At 44.2% G+C, this 19,295-nt stretch overlaps 1 protein-coding gene across 4 annotated transcripts in view; it reads right to left on the bottom strand.

Annotated features, from left to right (window-relative positions):
* Positions 1-17,186, bottom strand: part of ELF5 (E74 like ETS transcription factor 5) — a 54,600-nt gene extending 37,414 nt beyond the window's left edge. For 2 of the 4 annotated variants that reach the window (XM_060176616.1, XM_016187555.2), the window contains exon 1: positions 1,645-1,887. In XM_060176616.1, coding sequence (XP_060032599.1) covers positions 1,645-1,826 — 182 coding nt within the window. In that variant the 5' untranslated portion in view covers positions 1,827-1,887. Of the gene's footprint in view, positions 1-1,644; positions 1,888-3,794; positions 3,910-16,752 lie in introns of those variants that run through there. The other 2 variants (XM_060176617.1, XM_007521813.3) reach the window with 2 other exon arrangements.
* Positions 17,187-19,295: the final 2,109 nt, after the last annotated feature.

Here is a 19,295-nt window from a genome sequence, read left to right as displayed (position 1 = left end):
GGCCAGCTCTAGGTGTGAAGGTTGAGGAATAATGGCTGCTTTGTATTCAGTAGCTGCCATTTCTTTAGACCCTCTAAGGTTCTTGCAATAATTTAGCTCTTGAGATTTCTTTAATGTGGATGGAACAAGGAAGCTGGGAAAGAACAGCTGTTGGGACCCCTTTCTCTTCAGGGACATTGAGGCTCAGTGGTATGGAGATTTGGACTTCAAGCAAGAACACACATTCCCAGCAGAATTTCTTTCCCAGATGGAAAGATTTGATTCTTGGGGGCTCAAAAAAATTTTTAGCAACTATAATTTCATGACTCTTCAGAGGGTCACAGTACAAAAATATACTATAGATCTGTGTCATTAACATGTTGTCATGGGGTGAGCAATTAAGAAAACAATTTTCATTTTTCTTTTGAGAGAAGGAATGAGAGAGGGAGAGAGAGAGAGAGACAGAGAGAGAGAGAGAGAGAGAGAGAGAAAACACAGCACTGTTTCACTGTCCATGGAGTCCTACTTTGCTTGTTTCTCTTGTTTTTATGCCAGTGATATAGCCCAGGAACTCTCTCTACTGCTGAGTTACCTCCCTGAAAAGATAATCTTGAAAGACTCCTTCATGGAGGTGAGAGTGAAAAAAATGTGTTGAGAAGCACTGGGTTAGGCCTACTGTCAGTTGTAGGAGAAGAAGGAGAAATTGAAGGAGGGTCAGAAGCTGGCAGTTCTGGTTGCTTTATTACTATTTTTTATTTTTATTTTTTTGTGGAGCTGGTTTATCATTGTGGAGAGACCCTGGAAGTCAGGATTCTGCTTATTGTCCCTTCCTTGAGCCTCTATTCTTTACCTACTAAGTGGACACATGGATGAGATGGTTTCTAAAATCTGTCCTAAAGGCTACTTTCAGGGGTCAGGTCTAAAGTTTCTTACTAAATTCTGTCCTCACTGCAGAATTTTCTACAGGTACCCACCTGATTAAACCAACCCATTTTTACCTATGTGCATGCACACCATAAGCTTAAACATTTGCATAATGTGGTCAAGCAAGCTCATCAAACTGGAGCAAAACCCAACCACTACCAACATAAATCCAACCATTCTTTTTTTTTCCTTTTGCCACCAAGGTTATCGATGGCATCCAGGGCCTGTATAACACCACTGCACCCAGTGGCCATTTTTTCTCTTTCCTTTTCTCTAGATAGAAGGTGAGAAATAGAGAGAAATGGAGAGGAGACAGGGAGAGTGAAGGAAAGATAAGCTCACCAGTGTTCCGCTGTTTGTGAACCTGTTTCCCTCCCCCTCAAGTGCTCCTCAGGGGTGGCCTGGAGCACAAACCCAGGTTCTTGTGTACAGTAACATGTGCATTCTGCTGGATAAGCTAACCGCAGACCCCACAGACTAAACTTTTAACTCTAAGAAAGCACTTCCTCCTCTCCCTGCCCTCCTACCCTCTTTACCTCAGAGATGGGTTCTGGACATTATTCACCCAGTCTATCCGGGTGCCCTTAGCACCCTGATCCTTATTCACTGTCCATCAATGGGCCCACAGCTATGAGAATCAGTCTCCCCACCGAGTGAAAAGGGAAGGATGAAACACAATTTATACAGGTGGAAGATTCAGCGGATTCCTTGGCAGGCATGAGAAAGGCTGGTTGCAGGTACCTTTGGGGATGAGACAGCGATGGCCTGGAAACTGAGATCTCCGGTGCCTCCAGTGGTTTCCTAACCCTTCCGAGAGCTGGCTCACTCACCCAGTGCACACAGGGAGGGTCCACCCAGTGAGAGACACAGGCCTGTGGGCTTCTTGCCCCGACACAGTCACAGGTGGCAATCATAGTGCCCATGACCCGAACAACCAGGTGCCTTTGCTCAGCCTCCCAGAGGTGGGGGAAGGAGCAAACCACCCAGCCTTGGCCAGTTTGCCAGAGGAGGAAAATTCCTTCCTGACCCTGGCAGAGATCAGCAGCTTCACTCTGGGCGTGTGACCAAAAATCCACCCAATGAAGTATCTAGATGCTGGCTGTTTATGCACCAAAGCATCACCAGGCAGCACAAGGCCATGAAGGTATAAACCATGGTACTGGGGGTGATGGTGGCAGGAAATACCTTCCTTCACCTCACCATCTGAGAAGTCTCATTGGGAAATGCTTTTCCTTCTTCTTAACCCTCAGTGACACTTAGATGGCCATTAGGGTCCCCAGATGTGAGGGCAAGGCAGGGTCAACCTCCCACTCATGGGAGTCCTCCAAAGGGACAGGCTGGGGGGAAACTCAGTGGATTATTGCAACATCTGCTTTTAAGGAAGGATTGTGGGCTGGGTGCTTGAGTGTTTGTTCTTCAGGGAGAAACCAGAGCAGCTGTGAGAACTGATGTCTTGCCAAACGATCCCTCCATTTTCTTTAGCTCAGGGAGTGTGCTCATTACTCTGTGTCTAGTTGTTTTCCTGAAGGGACAGCCACAACCCCCAAGAGGTCTGCTGTATAGTTTACTCTGGGATCCACTGAAAAACTCATCAGCTTTAGATGAAATTTTCCGGGCCAAACCCTACCTCTGCCTCTCACAGGGCAAGGGATGAGGGACATGTTTCTAATTACTCGGGCAACTGAAAGTCTTTTGTTTCATATGAGGTATGATATAAGAAAGGCCACTACCTTCTCTGAGATCCAGTTTTCTCATCTCTATTGGGGTTTGCGACACACAATCCTCAGCTACCCTGAGGATTCAATATATTCTACAATATATTCAGAGAACTGGGCTTAATATATATTTGTTTCTGAGTGGCAGTGTGGGGGTGTTGATCTTAGTCAACATAATCAAAAGGTTGCTACTTGGGTAACTTCTGAGAAATGAAGACAACCAAAGTGTGAAAATCTTGCCAAGAACACCTTCAACCATAAAAAATATTCTCCCTAACAACATGAGGACGAACACATTAAGCTTTTATTTCAGAGGAGCAAATAACCGTTCTCCTTGGCTCTTGAGATGACACTAAAAGTCAGAGCTGTCTCCTTAATTCACTGGACCCTTCCATACCTCACTTCCCTCATCTATAAATGTAAGAGACTTGGATATCCTTTCCAGTTTATAATTCTTAGCACATTCCAAATTGGGTCCCCAGTTTGAGAAGGAAGCATGTGCTTCCAAGGGTTGCCAGCAGAGGGCAAGTGCACATGAATATCCCACACTGCAAAGACTGCAAAGGTCTGAGAAGGGAAGTGGGAAACCTCACTAGTGCTTTTCTGGAAGCATTCTGTTCTGAGGTGGTGTGAGAAGGCAAAACAGCTTTTCTTTAGACTAGTCTGTACAGCGGGAATCCTAAAAAAACAAACAAACAAACAAAAACCCTAAACTGTCAGAAGGCAGTTACAATCTTGGTATCAAGGGGGAAAGAAGCAGACCAGAGGGGGGAAAGAAGAGTTAAACCAGGGAGAGGTCAGTTTTCCTTGCAACTGAATATTATTTTTTTCAGTGTAAAAACCAGCAAGTTTTTCTAAAGATAACTTGGCATAAGGAAGAACAGAGAATTGAGCGCCTGTATGCTTTCTCCTGCTCTCTAGAGCTCAGCCCAGCTGGGGTAGTGGGAGCTGCTGAGAAGGGGCTGGGTGACCACATACCCCAGGGGCAGAGCTGTCTCTCACAGGTAAACAGGTAAACAGAGAACCACAACTCCAGGGAGGCACTGAGACTGACGGAACTTCCAAGAGGGCTGGCCTTCTAGAACTCTGAGGACTAGCCGCCCCAGGCTCTAGCCCAAGCCTTTAAGCCCTGACACCCCTTCCAATTCATCCAAAAAGCAAAGAAAATGGGCTTACGTGAGGACAGCGTTGACTAGGTCCAAAGAGGAGGCTTTCAAGGCAAGAGAAGGCAGGCGCTCCCGGCACCGGCACACGGTGGAAATAAAGGCACCTGTAGCCTTGTGATATAAGTAACACCTACAGACAGGTCTGTTTGGTTTTTCAGGTTTCTGCACAGCCCCTTTGATGACGGTGACATACAGTGTGACACGGCTTCATGGGGGGGGGATGGTTCTCACATGTAGAAAGTTTACCTTTATCCTGCTTTTGTGCCCAGCTCACCACCCCCCCGCCCTGGCCCAGGGGATTTAGTAAACAAGTCCAGAGTTCTTGCCTCTGGGAGCTGTGCAAGATCCTGCATTTCCTGGGAATTTTTTCTTGTGCAGGCTGGAGGGAGAAACTCTGAAACCCAGACCTATTTCTGCAATCTCCGTCCCTGGCTGGCAGACCCTGTAACTTTATGCATGGTCATTGCTCTTTTATTCCCCCACCCTCCGTGGCAAAAAACAAGGGCAGGATGGGGCAGTGGTTAGACACACTGGCTTTGCAGTTACATGGTGTGGCTTTAGACTCCAGGAGCACATTGTTATTGTTGTTTGTTTGTTTGCATCACCTTGAAGAACTAGCTGCTCTGAACCTCATCACTCTAATGCAAACAGCAGTACCCATCCATTGGGCTGCTGGGAGGGTCGTAAGTGTCAATGCAAGCAAAGTGTCCTATGTTAGTCTCATAGTTACAGACTTTTTCTGATAGAATACATTAATCAGAAGCCTTCTCCTCTTCTCTACTGTTTCCTCTAGGCCCAGGAGGTGAAGGAGACAGCCTATAGAAACCAAGTTTTTTGTTTATTATTTTTTGCAGAGCTCACATGTGATTTGACTTCTCCTGGCTACTTTTTCATTCAGACAGGGAGGGGTTTAGTGCCAGAAATTCCTCCATTGCTTTAGCGCCTCCCATGGGGTGCCAGGACTTGGACCTGGACTGTGTGCCTGGCATGGTAGGTGTCTTAGCTGGTAAGCTAGCTCTCCAACCCCCAAGCTAAACTTTCAATTTTTTTTTTCACTTAAAACACCCACAGAGCATCAGACACAAGATTTACTCAACTTTTAGCATCTTTGGATGCAGTGTGACCACCTCTTTCCTCACTTGCTTATAACTGGAAGAGAGGAGACGCTGCCTGCCTGGGAAGGCGTCCATAGCTAACAGGAGGGAAGCTGACTTGGATGCCAGTTCTCAGATGCCTCTCTGAGCATGGCCCAGTTCATAGGTCTTCCCTGTGATATGCAGAGTCCCAGGTAGTCTGTGGGACCACACTTACAACCTTGGTCTTTCAGCACTGTGCCTTCAGCTCTCTCCAGCAGCTGGGACATCGTGTGCAAACTGCACATTCCAAGCTTTAGAGCAAAAGCAGGGACTGGTTTGTTACGTTTTTTTTGGGGGGGAACACTGGGCATGGGAACAAGCACACTGACACAAACACACATAAGGTCTGGAGAAATAAAGGCAGTTCATGAGAGGATTGAGGAGGACATCATGGAAACATTGTTGAAGAAAGATAAGGGAAATCACACTGACTTTCTGTGCAACTTCAGGCAAGCTGGGTAGCTTCTCTGGGCTTCATTTTCCTGAGTTCTAAAAGGAGGAGAATGGATTTTGAATGATCTTCCAAGTGTGCTCTGTGGCACCCCCAGGGGTTCCTCACAAGGACTGTTGGGGGTAAGAGGATGGGAGTGGCATGGGTGATGCTCCAGACAATCCCTGACACAATAAGAACATTTCAGTTTTTATATAAATCTTCAGGGTTGGATTTCATTTGGACAAAAGAATCTGCACTTAAAAAGAGTTTGCAAAGAACTGGATTAGGCAGTCTTTGAAATTTCTCCAAGTTCTAAAATTCTGTGATTCGCCTCTTCCTCCTCAGTGTCTAGGTGACCCAGATGGTCTGACACACCCCATTTTCCCCATCTTGTCACTGGTTTCTGAAAGGCTGCTCAGGTTCAGGTCTGCACACATGCATTCTTCTTGTTGGAGAGGTTTGCAAGGACACACTATTTTACTTTTGTCTTTTAGAACAGAGGCTTTGGAGAAATTCTTCCCTCCCTCACTCGCTCCCACCTCTCCCTCCCTCCATCCCTTCTTCCCTTCCTCCCTTCCTCCCTCCCTCCATTCCTTCCTTCCTTCCTTCCTTCCTTCCTTCCTTCCTTCTTTCCTTCCTGACTATAGAATCAAAGCTTCCTTCAATGCATTTGGGGCCAGGTTCTAACCTGAGTTGCAAACATACCAACATGATGGACTATCTTAGTGAGCTGTTCCACCAGCCCAGAAATTACATTTTCTATAAACTTTTGGATTAACAATTTCAAAAGAAAATGTTTTCTGGCAATGATATGCATGAAGACATGCTCTGTTTGTCTCATGGTCCTAAATGTACAATATGGTGTTATGGGTTCCTTTGAGGATAATTATAGGCTTCCTGATCAGTGGATAAAACCAAAATAAAAGAGGAATTTGACTGTAATTGAGTCTAGCCATTACATTTAACCTAAATTTGATTGGAGTGGGGATCTCAGATGATATAAAACATCTAACATATGAACACTGTATTCACTGTATTACAGATGTTGGTTAGAGATAAGAAATAGAGACTGAGAATGAGGAATAGGGAACAAAAGAAGAAATGGAGCATTAAAAATGTCTAGTAGATGACAGAGGACATATTGGGTGCTGTATTATTATGTGGAAAACTGATAAATGTTATTCCTGTACAAACTATTGTATTTACTGTCAAATATAAAACATTTATTTATAAAGAAAAAATATTTCTAGCATATGCTCCTATACTCCTTCTGGTGAATCAACCATGATCTATCTATATCTCTATATATAGCAACCTAAATAATGCTACAAACCAATGCTATTTCCATGAATAAAAAGGGTAACATAGTGACTAAACCTAGAATTCGGGGAGAGACATCTAAAAATTGAACCTCGGTCTTGCTGTTTGCTGGTCCAGTGAGCTTGGGAAACTTACTTAACAGCCCTGCATGCCAAAACCCTCATCTGTAAAATTGGGGGAAAATAGACACCTTCCTTAAAGTGTAATTGGGTGAATTTAATGGGTTAAAGGTAGAGAGAAGAGAGAGACTTACACGTATGTGCTATTATTTTTATGCTGGCCTGCTACATTCTGTGACAGCATTAAACAAGGGTTCCATTATATAGAAGTGGCTCTAATATCTTGATAACCTTTGTGAGTAAACCAAAACTCAACCTAGGGACTACTGCAAATTTATAGTTTTTAAAGCTACTGCCCCACCCCCCAATATAAACAGGTACCCAAGGAATTCTTACTGTATTCTTGAGTTCCTTTCTTGGCTTTATCACCTCATTGGATTTTTTTTTCTCAGTATGCTATACTCATCTTATCTTTTTAACTTCACACTGTCCGTATTCCTAACCATGAGCCCAATGAATAGAGCACCACAGTGAGATAACTTCCCTGAGTAATGGGACTTCATATGCTTCTCAGCACTGAAGGCATGATGAAAGTTATACAGTGGTAAAGCTAAGGGTTAGTAGAAGCATAGTGAGCATGTAGACATAAAAACTGAAGCTATCAAGGGAGGGGATGGGATACGGAGTTCTGGTGGTGGAAATTGTGTGGAACTGTACCCCTCTTATCCTGTTGTCTTGTCAGTGTTTCCATTTTATAAATAAAAATTATAAAAATAAAAAAAGAGGGAGTCGGGCGGTAGCGCAGTGGGTTAAGTGCACTTGGCGCAAAGCTAAAGGACCGGTGTGAGGATCCCGGTTTGAGCCCCCAGCTCTCCACCTGCAGGGAGGTCGCTTCACAAGTGGTGAAGCAGGTCTGCAGGTGTCTGTCTTTCTCTCCCTCTCTCTGTCTTCCCCTCCTCTCTCTATTTCTCTCTGTCCTATCCAACAATGCCAACAACAATAATACTACAACGATAAAACAACAAGGGCAACAAAAAGGAAATAAATATTTTAAAAAAATTTTAAAAAAGAAAATGGGTTTTGTAGTTATATAAGATTTAATTCTGGTCATGTCTATGAGTCAGCTGACACAATTGCATGACCACATTTCTAAGCTCCTTTTATTCTACAAAGATACTGAAAGTTGATTTAATTAGGACTTCTGTGTTTGGGGTCAGCCCAAATAAAATCTGAAGCCATACTGGCTGCACAAAGGCACAAGTCCGAGAGGTGCAGACAAGGGTAAACCCCTTTGCAGGAAGGTTCTTGAAGACAGAATTTTCTTTGGTTGTTGTCCTACCAAACATCAGTCCCCTGAGAGGCATGAGGGTTTGACTTCTGAGTTTTGTAGGGGGCAGCATTTAAAGATCAATTGACATTGACCTTTGTGGACAGTCTGTGCTGTTTGTTAGAGGAGGCAGGTGCTAGTGTTGCTGCCATTTGTAATCTCCAGCATTGAATGGATCAGTTCTTCCAGCCATGGCTAATTAGCTTGATTAACCCAGGAACCACACAAATTTAGGCTATCAGCAGATAATCAGTCAGTCAATTCTTAAGTACTTAATCTTCTCACAGGCAAAAAGATACTAGATTTGTTGGGTGAAATTAACTTTCTGAGCTGTAGTTTCTTTCCCTGTTAGAGGGAATGATGGTCACATGATGTAGCTGGATAATGTGTGTGACCACACTACCATGTCTCCAAACTGAACTTCTCACTTCTGCCAATTGTCATCAACCAGAAAGTTTTTGGTCAAGGTCTGGGAGGGGTTAGGGGTGGGGGGAGAACAGAGGATGGAGAGTACAGGATGAGGAAGGATACTAGGGGCAATTTGTGATGGGACCCAAGGACATCTATCCTCACTAAACAACCAAATATTATTTTTAAAAGTAGTCCAATATGTGGGGTTGGGCGGGGGTGCACAGAGTTAAGCACACATAATACTATGCTCAAGGACCCATGCAAGGACCCGGGTTTGAGCCCACACACCCTACCTGCAGCAGGGAAACTTCATGAATGATGAAGAAGGTCTGCAGGTGACTATCTTTCTCTCTCCCTCTTTATCTCCCCTTCCCTCTCAATTTCTCTCTGTTCTGCTGAATAAAATTAAAAAAAGAAAGAAAGGAAAAAGAAGTCAAATATGTTACCCATTGGGCTACAGAGCCAAGTATATTTTATTAAAAATATTTTTAGGGAGCTCAGCAATGATGCACCTGGTTAAATACACACATTACCATATACAAGGACCCAGGTTCAAGACCCTGCTCTCCACCTGCAGGAGGATGCTTCACAGACAGTGAAATAGGTCTGCAGGTGTCTGTCTTTCTCTCTCCCTATCTTCCTGTCCTCTCTCAATTTCTTTCTGTCCTATTCAAAAAAATAGAAAGAAAGAAAAAAGTCACTGGGAATGGTGGATTTGTAGTGCTGGCACTGAACTGCAACAATAACCCTGTGGTGATTGCTACCAGTTGAGTACATATACTACCATACAGAGAGATCTTTGTTCAAGTCCCTGGTCTCCACCTGCAGGGCTGCAGGTGTCTCTCTGTCTTCTTCTCTCTCTATCTCTTGCTCCCCTCTCAATTTCTCTCTGTCTCTATCCAATAATTAATAAATAAAAATACTAAAAAAGGAAAGAAAAATAGTTTTATTTTATATTCATGAAAGAGGTTGGGGGAGAGAGTCAGGAGAGATAGAGAGAGAGAGAGAGAGGAGAGAGAAAGAGAGAGAGAGAGAAAGAGAGAGAGAGGAGAACATCACAGTAGCATACAAGGTTCTGGGATTAAATTTGGTGCCTCAAATATGCAAGTCTTGCACTCTACCTACTACACCACCTTCCTGGGTTACCAAATCTTACTGCTAAGATACTGTTGATTATACTGTATCTATATCATTTATTGATATGTGTATGTGTGTGTGAAACATGATGCTATATTTGCAGACATTGCAAAATCTACCTTTATTTCAGGAATTAAAAAAAATATATTTTATTTATTTATTCCCTTTTGTTGCCCTTGTTGTTTTATTGTTGTAGTTATTATTGTTGTTGTCGTCGTCGTTGGCTAGGACAGAGAGAAACGGAGAGAGGAGGGGAAGACAGAGAGGGGGAGAGAAAGATGGACACCTGCAGACCTGCTTCACCGCCTGTAAAGCGACTCCCCTGCAGGTGGGGAGCCGGGGTTCGAACCGGGATCCTTATGCCGGTCCTTGTGCTTTGCGCCACCTGCGCTTAACCCGCTGCACTACAGCCCAACTCCCAATTTCAGGAATATTAACATGAAGATGGTAAATACAGTAATCAAACATGACAGCCTAGCATTGCCTAGCATATTAAAAGGGGTAAGACCTAGTGTAGTCTTCTAGTAATAGACATTTTAGCAGAGTTCAGAAAGAATTTAGAGATAGTACATAATTGCAAGTTTAATTTTGAATCAGGGGTCTCAGGGACAGGAAGGCCAGTAAGGGTTAGAACAATCTGGAAAAGCTCCCAGTAGGATTCTGTGTTTGAGTTGGGCTGTGAAAAATTGGGATGACCTCCAAAAAAAAATGTCTGCTTATTATGCACTGAGCACAACAACTGTAGGAGTGGGACCTATTATTATCTCCATTTTACAGAAGGGAAAACTGAGGCTCAAAGAGCTTTACTAATTTCTCAGGGTCACACAGCTAACAGGTGGTAGAGTCAAGATTCAATACTGGGATTATATGACTCAAAGCCCAGCCCATTGGCTGCTGTGCTAGGTGGGGCTGGATGACCAGAGAAGTTGCTCTTTCAGAGGAAATTTGGTGATGCATGGGAGTGAGATGAACATGGGCAAAAGCAAGATGTGATCGTCAGCTCAAGCTTTACAAGAATCACCATGTGGCAGCCTTGGGGAGGTTTTCATTCAATTAATTAGTATTACTATTATTTGCCACTAGTGTTATAGCTGGGGTTCAGTGCCAGATTTGGGCCCTTACTCCCCACTTGCAAGGAGACTGGTGAAGCAGGTCTGCAGGTGATTTTATCTCCTCCTTTCTTTTTTATTTTTTTGTATTTATTTATTTTCCCTTTTGTTGCCCTTGTTTTTTATTGTTGTTGTAGCTAATATTGTTGTTGTTATTGATGTCGTCGTTGTTGGATAGGACAGAGAGAAATGGAGAGAGGAGGGGAAGACAGAGAGGGGGAGAGAAAGATAGACACCCGCAGATTTGCTTCACCGCCTGTGAAGTGACCCCCCTGAAGGTGGGGAGCTGGGGGCTCGAATCAGGATCCTTACACTGGTCCTTGCACTTTGTGCCACCTGCGCTTTACCCACTGCACTACTGCCTGATCCCCTCCTTTCCCCCTATCTCTCCCTTCCCTCTCAATTTCTCTCTGTCCTATCCAATAAAATAGAAAAGAAAAATTAATGAAGGAAAATAATGGCTTCTGGGAGTAATGGGTTTGTAGTGCTGGCACTGAGCCCCAACAATAATTCTGGTGGCAATAAAAAATTTAAAAAAAAGAAAGAAAGAAGAAAGGAAAGAAAGGAAATAAGGAAGGATGGAAGGAATAAAGGAAGGAAGGAAGCAAGGAAGGGAGGAAGGAAGGAAGGAAGGAAGAAATATAAAGAGAGAGAAGAGAAAAGAAAGGGAGATTTTGGACTTGAGGAAGTTTCATATCATGCCTGCTTTTCAGGGGAAGATTTATCAGTGTGAGACTTGGTCAAAAACTGACTTTTCTCTTACTCTTTGTCTGCACACATTTCTCACTGTTATTTCTTTATGGACATTGTTGCTGGATTTTCTTCTTCCACCAACTTTGAAATAATATTTTCTTGACTCTGGTTTTCTTGCATTTTTCCTCCCCCCCCAGTTTAATTTTTCATTAACAAGTGTACAACTCTGAATTACACATTATAATTTCTAGAGTTTGTCCTTGGGAGCTATCTTCTCAATTGTAAACACAGAATGGTGTAAGAGTTTAGGTATTGTGCTTGTTATAAAGTCTTGGTTTAGTGCTGTTATGGAACATTGTTCTTGATCATTTTCATCAATGAGCTTGTCTTTGTGTCTTCACTGACACCTGGATTCTAGTACCCATAAGCCTGAGGGGAGAGCTCTCAAGGGTGGGAAGTTGACCAGCCTCACCGAGAGTTTCACATGAACACACATCCAGGCACACTGTACCTCTGGGATTTGAACTTGAAAAACCTAGGCAGTTCCTTCTAGGAACTTGTCACTTTCCAAGATGTGTGTCCAGGGTGGGCATTCTGGGATATTAGCTCTGAGCTAATGTCAAGACAAAGTGTCTTTGTTCCTAAAACCATGCTCTCCCCTTTTCTCTTTAATAGAATGATGTTTTCATTTCTTCTCAATGTGCCAAGGCAGGTAGGTGGGATATTGCCACACTTTGTATTGATAGCTATTCCTTTAATGACAAAGAACTAGTGAAATTTTGGACTTGACTGCTAGGCAAGAAGGTAACCAAGGAAGTCTTTTCAGCACTGGGTTTTGAGTAAATTAGATAGAAGGTCAAATCTCAGTGCTATCACTTGGTAGCCTGCTGTCTAATCTCCTTAAGCCAGTTTCCTCATAAAAAAAACTTGGATAAACAAAATATTATTTTGTGGGGCTTTGGTGAGAATTAAGTTGAATAGTGTAATATGGGAAGCACTTTGTCATGACTGGCAGATGTTAAATGCTCTGTTACTGCTACTACCAATTTTACTATTGAATTTTCCAGTATCATTTTCTTTCTTAAGTATCTTATTTACTTATCTATGTATTTTGGAGAGCGAGACCTACAGCACTGCCTTAGAGTTCATGAAGCTTTCCCCCAGACCATGTCCCCTGCCTACCCTTCAGCAGGGCTTGAACCCCAGTCCTTGTGCACTGTAATGTGTGCTCTCAACCAAGTGTGTCACCTTCTGATACCCCAATCTCACTTTTTTAAATCATCAAAATGAGAATATTACTCACTAGATTGAAATAATACAACTATATGAATTTGGCACATAATGAGTATTCATCTACCCATTGTTCATTTTCATTTTCTTTTTTAAATGTATATATTTATTTAATTTCCCTTTTTGTTGCCCTTGTTTTTTTATTGTTGTTGTAGTTATTATTGTTGTTGTTATTGATGTTGTTGTTGTTAGGACAGAGAGAAGTGGAGAGAGGAGGAGAGAAAGATAAATGCCTGCAGATCTGCTTCACCATATGTGAAGTGGTTCCCCTGAAGGGGGGAGCTGGGACCTCCAACTGGGATCCTTACTCTTGGGTAATTGCGATTTGCGCCATGTGCGCTTAACGCGCTATGCTACCACCCGACTCTCCATTTTCATTTTCTTAACTGACATGCATTAAAAGTTTATCAAGGGAGTTGCGCGGTAGCGTAGCGGGTTAAGTGCATGTGGCCCCAAGCGCAAGGACCAGCATAAGGATCCCAGTTCAAGCCCCCGGCTCCCCACCTGCAGGGGAGTCGCTTCACAAGTGCTGAAGCAGGTCTGCAGGTGTCTATCTTTCTCTCCCCCTCTCTGTCTTCCCCTCCTCTCTCCATTTCTCTCTGTCCTACCCAGCAATGATAACATCAACAACAACAATAATAACTACAATAATATAACAACAAGGGCAACAAAAGGGAATAAATAAATAAATAATAAAAAAGTTTATTAACTGTGGCAATTTGGACAAGGCCCCTATATTTGACAAACAATACTTACTTATCTTTAATGAAACAATACTTTATTTTTTTTGGCTTTGTGCCTGCTTGAATTATTTTTTCCTCCCATTATAAACTTAGAGAGAGAGAGAGAGAGAGAAAGAGAGAGAGAGAAAGAGAGAGAGAGCTCTGTTCTACAATCCATGATGCTACACTCCCATGTAGGGCTTGAACCCTGTTCCTCAGGCATGGCGAAGTGTGTGCTGCACCAGGTGAGCCATCCATCATCTGACCGCCAGAACAATGCTTTTAATAAAATGTTCATGCTCTTTTCCTAATTAATTTTTTTTCCTGAGCTCCACCATACACTTCTTTGAGCAAAGAAGCATCAGGATTTTTAGCATTCCACCAGTTCACCAATCCTGTCATTTATCATAAAGTCCTGAGAGGGCCCACTGTACATCTTTCCCCACAAGCCCTGTGTGTGGCTTTGGTGCTCACCTTTCTGTATTAACTGTGGGAGAATGGATGTCACCTGCCTCTCTGGGGAAGGAAGTGGCCCAGGGCTTTCTGGTTTCCATGTTACGTCCATTTCAGTCTGTATCTGTCACTTTGGACAAAGTTCAGGTGACAGCTCTGCATTAAGGCAGAGGGCAGATTTTGTATAAGGCATTATGAGGGAGGAAATAATCAGTGTATCAAGTATGCCAACCAAAGCAAGTGGTGAGTTGCACAATGGGTTTGCAGGCATGAGTTGTGCTTGGAGAGGGCCGGTCCAGGTACTTAAGACGAGTAGGTAGAGATGGCAGGGTTGGCTCTATGTCTGTTCCATGGTCTCTGGGCAGTTACTCACCCTTTACTATAGGGAGAACCTAGCCTCAGAGGATTAGCTGACTGCTGATGTTCAACAAAGTTTAAATCAGAATTGGAGACTTAAGGGGCCACCTTTAGTGTCTGAGCCTTATGCTATTCATTTCTTCTGCCTGGAAGCAGCTGAACTTGACTTTAGGTCAGACCAAACAGTATTAAGGAGGAGTACTGATTTTTCAGGATACCTTAAATGACAAACTGACTTAAGATGATGGACACTTAATGATAAGCCAAGACAGATCTGGAGATAAGATTTTAAGGTCTGACCAATAATTAGTGGCTGAGGGGGTGGGGTAGCATCTACAAGACATGGAAAGTTTATTTTAGAGGGGCAACAAATCAGGACATATCCAAGACAGTTTCAAGCTTAATTGTGTCAACCTGAGTAAACACACACACACACACACACACACACACACACACACACACACACACACACACACACACACACTAGCCGTCAGTGCTATCATAGGCACTCCCACACCTTATGCACAGAGTCCACCTAAAACCTAGATCCCCCCACCCCAGTCCCAGTTCTACCTTTACCATGTCTTTTCCGAAGACACCCTGTCCTTTCCTTAGACCAAACAAATGCAACCCAGCTCACCCCCCAACCTCCACTGCCTCACCATGTCGTGCACAAATAATACACAGTCATCAGATAAATACAGTCTCCTTAGGAAGCTGATTAATAAAACTATTTTATCTATAATTACACTTGACTGATAATAAAGTCCTCAGAGCTTGCATGGTTAGAGTGGCTCAGATTGTAACATTCAGATTAGGATTGAACTCCCTTTGAACTCTGGCCACACTGCTGGGCTCTCCAGTCCAGAGATTACAGATGGCTTTAGTTGGCTTCACCCCACAGGGCTGGAGGGCCAGTAGAATTCCAACTCTCCTTGGTTCTCTTTTCTCTCTTGGCTACAGATGGTATCACTGAGAACACATGGTCAAAACTCACAGGAAACCCTACATCAGATGGCCTCATCCACCCACCACTGTGTACCTGATGGGTCTACTCTCACAAATGAACACCACCCTCAGGCCCCATGGAGGAAGTTGCCTTAAATGGGGTTTTGAAGACAGACTCTTGGAAATAAAAAGTTGAATTCTTGGATCTTGGACTCTTGGGGAGGGAATCCAATGAACCATAATTAACTCTTTAAAGTCTTCATGGTATCCTACAAATAATAAAATATCTGATTCTTTATGATGCAATGCTGAATGGAGGCAGCGAGGAGGCCTTTTAGACTAATTACACGTTGGAATGAGGTTAACAACATGCCAAAGATTCTTTGCATGGCTCCTCTGACACTGACAGGTTCCTTGGTAACATGCTTACTCTAAAAGAGAGCTATGGCTTTTAAAGAAGGTGAGGGCTGGGAACCTAGTGAGAAAGGATCCTGATCTCATTCTCTGATCAAGTTCTTTCCTGAGGAGTAAACACCACACCAAGATCCAGGAACTAAGAGATCCTGATTCCAGGCTATGGACCTGGAGAGGTGCTGACTTCCACACTGAGCTCATTGCCTCTCCCATGCATTTTAGAGCAGCTGATTAGATGATTTAGAACAGCTGATTAGATGAAAGCTGAAGGCTAGTGACAAATACCATGATTTTGGGCTGAGCAGAAGGCATATTGGTAAATAAGTAAGGTGTGCGTCAAAATGAACAACTGGACTGGAGTGAAATGCCCAGTGCATAGGAATGAGTTCTGACAGTAGTCAATTGAAAGGCACTTGCCCTCCCCCCCCCCTTTATATTTGGTCACCAGGGTTATGGCTGGGGCTCAAAGCCTACACAATGATCCCACCATTCCTGGTGGCCTTTTAATCCTGCCCCCACCCCCCTTTATTTGGTAGGACAGAGAGAAACTGAAAAGAGAGGGGGTGATAGAGATGGAAAAGAGGACACCTGCAGACCGCTTGTGAAGCTTCCCCCTGGAGATGGACAGTGGGGACCTTGAACCTGGGCTTTTGTGCATGGTAACGTGTAGGCACTTGACCAGGTGTACCACCGTCCGGTTGCCCCAGTGCTTGCCCTTGTTAGGATCCCAGAATGCTGGGGAACTCACTGGCATTCAGAATCTCACAAGGATACCCAGAAATTGCTCCTCTCCATCCTCATCTACAGTACAGTTCCCAGAGAACCAAGCTGGGCTCCAGGGCCAAGTGCTGCTTCACAGACTCCCCTGTTCCTCCTACCCTGGCACTAAGCCTCACTGGTAGATTGGGGGAGGGGGCAAAAGTGGCTAAAGACCGTGGTGGTGCTTCCTAGGGTGACTGCTGTTAGCTCTTAGGATCGGTGCAGGTATTGGCTTGCAGACTCTGTGCATGCGCAGGAACCTCTCAGTTTCCTTGGCACTTGAAATAAGGTTCCCTCCTCCCAATTCCTCCCTGCTTGGAAGCTCTGTGACGAGGCTGGCTCTGCGCACTGTATTCCACGGTTTTTTCTTCCTGCCCACCCGAATGCACAGGGCACCTACCTCAGCTCGCTGCTCCCGCCAGGCTGGACTGGGCCTAGGTCCTCTGATGTTGTCATCACCTTGCCCAGGGAAGGACCTGGTTGGGGAGGCTCCTCCTCAGGGAGGATACCGCATGGCTGCCTCCAGGCAGGTGACACCGCCTCAGGGTGTCCCAGCCCTGAGCAGCCTTCCAGTCGCAGCAGGGTCCTGGGTTGGCAGCCGGTAGGTGGGTCTCCCTCCTCCACAGTGCCCAGGTGTTGTCAGCAGAGAGTTAGGTGAGGTTCTGATTTGGAGGGGAGCCACAGAGAGACATCTACTGGCTCACTGAAGGCTGCTGTTGCCAACGTCTGAGCACAGGGCAGGGGGCTGCCAACGGGCCCCGACCTCCTGGGGAGGTGAGGTGCAGCATTCAGAGGAGCCCAGGAGAAATGTGTCAGACAGAGCTTGTCAGCACCTCCGCACCCTGCCAAATAGTAATTACCAGTGCCTTGTGCCACCCAGGAGAGGGAGGGCAATATATTTATCCCTATTTTATAGAAGGGTAAGCGGAGGCCCAGGGAGGTCAGACAACCACTTGAGCCAGTCAGTCAGAGGCTAAACTTGGTCCTGGGGTTCGGATAGGGGGTTGACTCAGAGGTTGCCACTAGAGCTTGGGTGAAGCCAGGCCTTTCCTTGGAGACACCCAGAGGCAAATCTGCCCCATGGGGACACTTGGCGATCCCAACAGTATGGCGTTTTCTGTTTTCTTGGTATCCCCTTATCTCTGCCAGCTCTGCCTTCTCCCCAGCCCTTATCAACCTGTACTTTCTATTCTGGCATTCCTCTAGAGCATGGTTTCCCCTGGGAGAGGGGTTGGGGGTACACTCCTCTCCTGAATGAGTGTAAGAAGATTGGTCCAAGGTAGCTAGGTCATGGCAGGCTACCATCCATATTCACAGCTTCAGATTCCAAAGCAGGCTAGCTTATTAAAAACTTCAGAGAAGTATGCCACTCAAGAAACCTGTTTAATTTTGTTTAACCCAGCACTTCCCAAACTTACTTGAGTAACTTTTTTTTTTACTAGTAATGGCCATTAGCATACCACTCAGCTAGTGTTCCACCAGACACATTTGTGAAATCCCAATGGGAAAGGTCAACTCCTCCAGAGAAGGGACTTTCGTGGGTGTGTTTCCTACATCACCTAATCCTGGCATGCTCAACCAGTCCAGCAGAACTAAGCAACACCATCTTCATTTCCCTTGTTCCTTAGGAATAGAAGTCCAGAGCCATTTTTAACTTGAATATTCGGTGTTGTTGTCCAAAGCAGACTGCATGGCACAGTGACTCCCAGGCAAATTTGAAATTTCCTTCTACCATATTTCCCCTCACATTCACTGTCAGAATTATCTACCACCTTTTCAGAGAGGCTTTTCCTGACCATCCTTTATGCTATAACACCTCCAGTCTGGGTGGGTGAACTAGAAATCATATAATATGGCTGCCCCTTTGATCCAGGCTCCTGCATGCTGGTTTTCTACACAGGCCTTACACTTTCATATCATATACGTACGCATTTGCCTTTTTTATTGGTCATATATCTAAGCCCTCAGCTAATTCTACAGATCACTTATGCACAGAGATATGGGGCCAGACATTGCCTTTTTGTGTCATTCCTGAGATTTCTATTCAATTTGCAAGTCTTTGTCTATAGTAAAGGAAGAGGAGGTAGAAATCCATCTTGAGCTGTGTCTTCTCAGCTGGGTATACTGGGAAGGTCTGCACTTAATTGATAAAGATGTCTCTATTCAATGTGCTCAAAGAAAATTATTTGCTTGTCCAATTACGCATCTGTAGGTTATATTCACCCATTGTGGGAACTTGCCTTTAATTTACACAAAGGTGGAAACTATTTTCTCATTTTTCTCCTAGAATATAAGCTCGCTGATTTGGGTGTCCATTAATTAATTATCCGAACCAGGGCACATTTGAGAATGAAAATAGAAGGGCTGGGTGGTGGTACCTCCTAAAGTGCATGTATTACCATGTACAGGGACTCCGGTTCAAGCCTCTGGTCCCCACCTACAGGGGAAAAGCTTCATGAGGAGTGAAGCAGGGTTACAGGTGTCTCTTTCTCTCTCTCTCTCTTGCTCTCCCTCTCATTCTACCCTCTTCTCTTAATTTCTCTCTGTTCTATCAAATAAAATAAAGGTAAAAAAAAGAATGAACATAGTACTTGCATGCATTTGCAAAACAAACAAACAAACAAACAAAGACAGAAGCAAACTGTAAGACTTTGTGAGAACTATGGTGGTTATTGTTGGGAGGGTGGGGGACACAGAACTCTAGTGGTGGGTGTGGTGTTGGACTATATCCTGTAGTCTTACAATTGCGTAAACCAATATTAATCACAAATTAAAAAAATCACAAATTAAGTCATCAACATAGCACTACTTAAAAATTATAGGGGGACAAAAGACAAAATATCAGGGCCATTCTGGACAAGTGAGAACATATGGCCACCTTGACTATGTGAAGTATTTTGCTCACTACTTTGTCCCTGTTGGCTTGAATACTTTTAGGGACGT

The sequence above is a fragment of the Erinaceus europaeus genome, chromosome 17 (assembly GCF_950295315.1).
Source record: "Erinaceus europaeus chromosome 17, mEriEur2.1, whole genome shotgun sequence".
NCBI lineage: Eukaryota > Metazoa > Chordata > Mammalia > Eulipotyphla > Erinaceidae > Erinaceus > Erinaceus europaeus.
Note: the sequence above shows the minus strand (reverse complement) of the source record. Positions and strands in the feature narration are given on the sequence as shown.